Source organism: Fragaria vesca, linkage group LG6, assembly GCF_000184155.1.
Source record: "Fragaria vesca subsp. vesca linkage group LG6, FraVesHawaii_1.0, whole genome shotgun sequence".
In the NCBI taxonomy this organism is placed as follows: Eukaryota; Viridiplantae; Streptophyta; class Magnoliopsida; order Rosales; family Rosaceae; genus Fragaria; species Fragaria vesca.
This window is the reverse complement of record NC_020496.1, coordinates 15,222,636-15,231,173: the sequence shown is the minus strand read 5'-3', so window position 1 is coordinate 15,231,173 and position 8,538 is coordinate 15,222,636. Positions and strand designations below refer to the sequence as shown.

Genomic DNA, 8,538 nt, shown 5'->3' with positions numbered 1-8,538 from the left:
ACGTATTAAGATTTGAGAATAACCCAGCTAGTTATTTACATACCTCTTAACATATATAGAACCAGACGAATCATATAATATGGAAATAATAGTAAAAAGGAGTTGTCAGTTGTCTATGGTACCAATCGAGATGAAGACACTAGGAGTGAAGAGTTGAACCACCTAAGGCAGCCGATCCGTGTCATGTTGGTACGTTGGTTGGTTAATTAGACAATCCATTCGCAATATGGAAAAATAGCAATCACCCCAAAGAAAACCATACAAAGGTTGTTCATAAATTCAAAAGAATACAAAATCACTTATCACCGATTTATTGAAAATGTTGTGCTTGTTTATTTATTTCAGTACTCATCAGACTATATCGATCGGATTTGCTAATATATTCTGCAGTAACCATTCATACACTTGTAGAAAATACGTACGTAAACTTATTCAACAGACACATATCATATATAGTTTACTCAACAACGGTGGTCATACCAAAATCCAGGTATCCTATCAAACCCTACAAAGATATCAGAGAAAAAGCTAGCTTAAAAGTTCAATCATACATATCTAGCTACCATTCCAAAGAAAACAGAATGATACCAGCTAACCAACAATCTTTCCTCTTGGATCGATTATTCATGGTTACAGTATCGATCTTATTAGTGATGATTACATGATGACGATCATAGACATGCACTTAGCGAATGGTGATCGACAGATCCAGGCATTGCATGCCCTAGCTTGCTACAGTATGTCATTGGGACGACGATTATTCCCTTTTTTGTTTCGTCGTTTCTCTTGGATTCATCTTCCTCAAATCACAGGTAAGCACGTGCATCTGCATTATTTCTGCACTGCTGACTGGCCATGATGAGCAGATATATCGTCATGATGATCGAGCATCCCGGCCATTAGTTTCAACTTACTTTCTTCCAATTGTTCTGCATTTTCTTGCAAACATAAACCTATCTTCTTCAGGAATAAGTGCCATAACGTACCATTCACTTTGAGTAGCTAGAAATTAAGATAGAGCAAACCCAAAAAGAGTGTTGCTTTTTCATGGAAATTTTGGATTGAAGATGGTATCAAGGTGCGTGTTTCTGTGATTGGATAGGCATCATATATGCATCACTCTCATTCAGAGATTTCTGCTTTTCTTTTTGACAGAATATGTAACACGTACATATATATATGCGTTTATTTTCTTGTTTTCTATGACTGCAACTACAAGTGATTTATAGATTCATTTTAAATCACACCGCACCAGAAAAACAAAAGCTAGCATTGAATTATGAATCTTTCTCTGGTAAAAGGCAGCTAGAACCTTTTGTCTTAGACAACAAGACTAGTTAGAACTTACAGAGGAAAAACCATAAATTAATATAGTTAGCTTGGCAGTTCTGCAAAAAAGAAAAAAAAAATGTAGGTGTATGAAGTTATATGTGAAATATCAAACTGTAAGAAAATTTGTTCAAATATATTTTTGTACGTGGGGGGAAAAAGAAAGATATATAGTGAAAACAAGGCGGCCTCTAATAAATATAGACCATATATACATGTACATATATTCTAGCTACGAGGAGACGAAAACTTCATTTCCACAATGGATCGATCAGCAGATACAATCAAATCAAGACAAAGCTTTCACTATTTGGAATGTCATGGTCTACAATACTACAACCAGTTAATTGGTTTTGATAGAGTGTAGATGCAAAATACAAAAACAACAAGCAAACAAAGTATATATCTTAATTATCGTCTTGCTGTCCCCAAAACTATTAACCCTTCTTAGTGTATATAAATTAAAATATGTAAAATCTTTTTATATATTATGTAAACTCATCACTGTATAACCTATAACAACATGTTTATCAATTTTGAGCAAAATATATATCTTAATTATCGTCTCACAATCTCCCACTTATAAAAATAAGACTAATCTCACTAGACCAAATAGTTACGGGCAATATGTCAACATTGTTCTCCTTTCACTTAGTCCAAGTTTTCATGCATAGCGAAAATTATATATTATATAGAAGGAATTAATCGAACTTTTACACCAAATACAATTTTCTACCGAATTAATACAATCTTTAGTCTTCATGCATGTATTATGAAGATCCATACCGTCTATGGTAAAATTAAGAAACATCGATCTACTTGCTTTAGATCACATATCGATCTAATATATATATACAGAGGATAACCTAGCTAGGGTTTCCATAAAAATAGATGTGTGGGGGCTCTTTCACATTAGCATCCTATACATAAAATTAATAGACTAATGCGTTGGTGAATTACTGTATTAAAAGGCAAACAAATTATGGGATAATCATTCCAAATGGGAAAGGTATGTAGACTAGCTTTTCTCCCGGCCTCATCATATGTGTCATCATGCACCTTTGCAAGTTTGCATCTCTCTCTCTCTCTCTCTCTCAACTTTAACTTTTCACCGCCTCCCAACAAATATTAGTATTCCATTCCTCCTAAAAAGTAGATAATTAAAATGACTGCAACAACTTCAACATGAGAGAGAGCGGAGAGTGAGAGGGAGAGAGAGCAAATCTTGCATATATTATTAGCTTTTGTTGTTAGGGCTGAAAGCATATAATAACCATACCAGTCCTTGGGGTTTCTCTCTTAATCACAACTCTAATACATACATACATACACTACCCCTCTATCTCCTATGCTGAGCTCACTTGTCCTTTTCTCTTCTAGGTATCTTATAGCTAACCGAGCTAAGATATTATTGAGAGTCAAACTGATCAATCGACAAGACGATCCATCTATCGAACAAGAAGCTAGCTACGATTAGTTTTGAATGTTGGAGAACATCAATATGGCTCAACATGAAGAAGAAGCAATTGATTCAAATGGGTTTCTTCAAAATCCAAACCCAGTTGCTGTACTTGGATCCAATCCTCCTCCTGTCAAAAAGAAGAGAAACCTCCCAGGAAACCCAGGCAAGTTTCATTTGTGATTATTAATTGTCGAATTAATCCTAGTTAATATTGATTCCTGAGTACGTATGTATGTATATGTTTGTTTCAGATCCTGAGGCAGAAGTAATAGCCTTGTCTCCAAAGACTCTGATGGCCACCAACAGATTCTTGTGTGAAATATGCGGTAAGGGATTTCAGAGAGACCAAAACCTACAGCTGCACCGCCGCGGACACAACCTTCCATGGAAGCTCAAGCAAAGAACAAGCAAAGAGCCGAGGAAGCGCGTCTACGTGTGCCCGGAAAAGACTTGTGTCCACCACCACGCGTCTAGGGCGCTCGGAGATCTGACCGGAATAAAGAAGCACTTCTGCCGCAAGCACGGCGAGAAGAAGTGGAAGTGTGAGAAATGCTCCAAGCGCTACGCGGTGCAGTCGGATTGGAAAGCTCACTCAAAGACCTGTGGCACCAGGGAGTACAAATGTGACTGTGGAACTCTATTTTCACGGTAATTAATTCAGTGTTCTTGCTCTCTCTGGCTAGCTATTATCAGAATTTATATATTTCCAAATGAAGAAGAAATCATGGACGCAAGTAGCTAGATAGATCGCAAATCTAGTTGAACAAGTAATTATAAATAAAGGCAGGTTTTGTGGTTGCAGTATCTTTGTCTGTTTGACAAATTTTTGTTTTGATGAACAGCAAGCTAGAAACAAAACACCTCAAACAAATAGATGAAGAAAAAAAGCATAAATATATAAAAGCATGACAGTGATTTTTGTGGCTATGTATGATAGGATCATATATAGGATAGAAGTCTGCTTTTTTTTGTTGATCCCATCTAAATATGGGTTCAGTATATTTGTTATTTCTTGAAGACCTGCAATACTATTTTCAACCAATATTGAGATATATAATGTTTTTTGTTTGTTTTCTTTTTCATTTATTTAGAGCACATTGAGATAATTAAATGTCAGAAATTGCTGTGTGTTAATTTTCTTAAGAATTTGCATTTTCATTGCTGGACAGGCGTGATAGCTTCATCACACACCGAGCCTTCTGTGACGCCTTAGCTGAAGAAACAGCTAGAGTAAATGCAGTATCCAACATCCACAACAACGCAATGCCCAGCAATATCAATTATCATCACTACATGGGAAACAATGCGTCGTCACTACTACTAGGACCTCCTAACATGTCACAACTACAATTTTCTTCTATTTTCAAGCCAATCTCGAGCAATGATACCCCCGACGCCATGAGCCAAACAAGCCGGAGTCTATCTCTCTGGATGGGCCAAGGATCTAACGGCACCCACGAAGAAATGACTGCTAATAATCATCATCATCAGCATCAACTTGGGTCTGTGAGTTCATCAGCTGGTTCAATATTTGGTGATCCTAATAATATTAGTGTTTCGTGTTCAGAACCTCCTCCGCCTTCTGATCATTATCAACTGAATTGGGTTCTTGGAAGTAATAACAAGCTTTCTCCATCGAACAATGCTCATCATCAAGATCAGTTAACAATCACAAGCATGAGCAGTGCTGCTAACTCACTTCCTTCTATGTACACACATCAAATGCCTTCAGCAAACATGTCAGCTACGGCTTTGTTACAAAAGGCAGCCCAAATTGGGGCAACTTCAACTGACAAGACATCACTGCTTGGAAGTTTTGGATTGAAGAGCAACAACAACAATAGTACCAGTAGCGCTAGTCATCAAGCAGTGACTCAAGTTCAAGATGGGAGCAAAGTCTGTGGACTCTACGGCACTGCGGAGGACCAAGGTGCTCATGATCATCATCTACTGCAACACATGCATCAAGCGAAACGCCGCCACATACAGAGCGAAGAGGGCGCCGGAGGAGGGCAGACAAGGGATTTCCTTGGTGTTGGCGTGCAGACCATTTGCCACTCTTCACCAATCAATGGATATTGGCGGGTTTGAGGATCTATCGTATGGAGAATGATCGAGTTGCAATATTTTTCTTTTTTCTTTTCAGAATGGAAGGGCAAAGTTGTAATAAAGAGAAGTTGCACGAAGAAGCTGGAGAGATTTAAGTATTTGGAAAGGGTTGCAGGGATGGAAAGGTGGGCATTGAGTGCTGAATGGGGGGTGCTAAAAGTTTGTTTGTGCATATAGGAAAGAAAACTATTGAAGAAGAGATGAGCAGTAGAAGAGAAGGACGGAGCTAGATCCATGCATATTCTCTTGATGAACCCTGAAAGCTGATATATCCCTGCTGCTTTATAAAAATGGTGGCCGGTAGGCTTTTTATTTTACAGAAAAAGGGAAGTGGTGTAGTGGGAGCTGCAAAGCAACAACCTCTTTTGGACTCCATTATTGCACGATTGTATCACCTCTCTGTGTTATGGTTTGTTGTCCTGTCAAACTGGGCTAAAAAAAGAGTACGTTGCTCATTTCCAATGGCAAGAAAGCTTGATTATATAGTCCTATAATGGCTAGGGAAAGCCTATTGCGTTCATATATATTAAAACAATAAATCTAGCTAATCATGCTTTTCTTGATTATCATCCAATTAACCATGCATATCTCTAGCTACTTGCACTAATTTGTAAGAAGATTAGTGTGTACGTACGTTGCTTAATCTTTAATTATTTCACTCCATGATTGGTAGATATTGGAGAAGACCTTAGCTATAACATGAATGAAACATATAGGTTAGTGTTTCTTTTCATAATCTAACATACATTGTATGAACGACTAATTAACTTGCTCATGCTGCAGTGCTAGACTACTGAAATCATTAAATTTGTGTATATAGTATATAAAAAAAAAATATATATATATACGCATCATTAAATTTAGTCCTAATTCCGCCACTGTATGTATATATACTATTATAATTTCTTCAGCAAACTTTATCAATGAGAACTTCCTCATTAAGTTCCTTCATTACTCGGAAACTTGGCGATGATTTGATCTCGTCAACTGATTGATCGAACGATTGATTCCAGTGACAAGATTTAATTAGCTCATATGTATATATAGCTAATTGACTGTACAGTATGTATATGCTAACATGGGATGGTGAAAAGAAAAAGAGAAAGGAAAAAGGGAAAAAGGAGAGTATAAATAAAAAGAGATCGAATTTGAAGCTAGATTCTATTTATCCCTCGTTTCTTGTTTCATATATGTAACTTTTTTCTTTTTTATGCATGATTGAACGAGGACAGTGCATCCGTGCTGGTGTGCTGTAAAATTCTAAGAATGAGTACGTATGAGAAATTGGATTGGAGTAGACACAGGAGCAGTGCAGATAACTTGAAGCTTCAGATGTGATCAGCTTTTGCATGCAATGTATGGTCCAAACATGGAAAGAATGTCGAAGCATTAGAAATGAGCCGCACTGGACCGGACTTTGTGTAATTATTGGGCAATTTCTTGCCTCTGAGCAATACCTAAAGCACCTTATATGCATGGGGACATCAGAAGACGTCCCTAGACTACTCATATAGCTACCTCTTAGTGGACTTACAGGTACAAAATGGTTTTATTTCCTGGATTATTAAGGGCGGTGCTATTAGCACACCACATCTATGATGATAACCAATCATGAAACAAATTTAAGTGACAAGTTTATAAATAAATTTGAAATGTGTTGATAGAAAAATAGATAGGGTGTGTTATAGCAAAAAAGAGTGTTTTAATAACATCACCCATTATTATTATTATTATTATTGTTATTTAGAGAAAGAAACAAATTTTGTTCTTTAATTAAACTGAAAACATACGATCATCGGAATTACTAGGGTTGGGCATAGGATAGGATGAGACAGGAATTGGGCTAATCTCGCGGCCTATCCACATTGAACTCGGCACGATATCAGAACGGGTCTTGCCTTTTTCAGATTTGATCCCGGTCAATCCCGAGACTGAAACACCCAAAACTGAAAAAAATAATCTTAGCTGGGCCACCGCAGCTTGGTGAGCCTCGCCATCACCACAAACTCCAACAGCTAGGCTTCACCAACCTCGATCTCACTCGCCAAAATGACAGTGCTTCTTCGATCACCATATAAAATCAATGAGTGTGGCTATTGAGACCTCTAAATTTGCTCACTATACCTCTCGTTCTCTCTACACCTCATTTTACTTTTCAATATAAGAATTTGCTCACTAGACCTTATTTCAAATTCCTAACATAACCTTAATTATATATCGACATATATTTCAATCAATTAATTACCTCTTATTCACTCAATAGACCTCTCGTTCTTTGTTTTTTTTTCCCTTTTTGTTTTTCAACATCCATTATCCCTACCTTCATTTTTTTTTCATGCAAGAAAATGTTCATCATGAACTATTCTATATATCTTTTTTAATTGTTTTTCTTTTTTGTATGTGTTATTTTTTCTCCATTTTTTTCCTTTTGAATAATTTGATCTCTATTTTGTACCTCATAATAAATTATTTCAATAAATATATATTTTCTATAATCGATAGATATTTAAACAAATTTGCAAAAATATTTATGCACCTTGCAAGTATATGCGTTCAACATGTATGATAATACAAAATTTTATGTCACATGATCGATATTGATTATTTTTTTAGCTCTTATAAACTATATATATGCTTTAATAAAAAGAAATTGGAAAACAAAAATATATAAGGAAAATAATAAAGAATGAAATCAATTATTATTGAATTTGAAAGTCTAAAGAGAATAAATATAATATTTCATTTTGTATAATTATTGTCCTTAATAATTATTGTGTATGAGGATGTATATGTCATTTAATAATTCAAAATAGAATGAGGTCTAGTGAGCAAATTTGGAGGTCTCAATAGCCTCACTCAAAATCAATTCGTAATCCTCACATGTGATTCAATTTCGCCGTCTCAGGTAATTTTGTTAGATCCATGAGGATTGAATGGGATTTGTGGGCTTTGGGATAAGGGGAATATTATGTCAACAATATCAAGGTTTATGAATTGACGAAATGAAATTGAATGTTTTGGTATTTTTGGGATTTGCTTGTAGCGAGAGGGATGAATCTGAAATTCGGGTTGAACTCTCTTAGTAGCAGCAGTGATATAAACGCAATAGCAGCACTGCAACAATGATTTAAACAATAGCTGTCACATCCCGACCCTTATATTTTTACCTTATTTACTAGCGTGATTATAATAAGAATTTTACCGTCTCGATCATTGAGTAAATAGTTTAATTGGTCCTTAGAGGGGTTTCGGGGACGATTATGTGCGGAGGATTATTCGTATGATGAAAATACGACGACGGTAAAAATAGTAATTTTAGTTAGTAAAAGGTAATTTTTATTCGGGTATTATTTTTCGGGGTGTTGAATTTTGGAAATTTGGGTTAAAAGGAGTGTTGGGTCGGCTGGGCCGAGCCCAACCCATTTTCTTCTTCTTCCTCTTCTCCCTCTCTCCCGATTTTTCTCTCTTCTCACCCGGTTTTCCCTCTCTACACCCAGAAGAGTTCCGGCCGTCCTCCCGCCGCCGTCCGGCCGCCCCAGACCGCCGCACCGGTTCCAATCGATCGACCTCCAACCCAGTAGCCTCCCTGGACCCGGTGAGAGGAGCCCTAGCGCCGCCGTGAGTGAGCGGTGCCGCCC

At 36.8% G+C, this 8,538-nt stretch overlaps 1 protein-coding gene across 1 annotated transcript; it reads left to right on the top strand.

The window, feature by feature from the left end:
* The first annotated feature begins 2,682 nt into the window (after positions 1-2,682).
* On the top strand, positions 2,683-5,268 carry LOC101312943 (zinc finger protein MAGPIE-like). The gene is made up of 3 exons (XM_004303082.1): positions 2,683-2,954; positions 3,043-3,439; positions 3,961-5,268. The coding sequence occupies exons 1-3, from the start codon at positions 2,813-2,815 to the stop codon at positions 4,880-4,882; spliced, it is 1,461 nt and encodes a 486-aa protein (XP_004303130.1). The 5' UTR covers positions 2,683-2,812; the 3' UTR covers positions 4,883-5,268.
* The last annotated feature ends 3,270 nt before the right edge of the window (positions 5,269-8,538 follow it).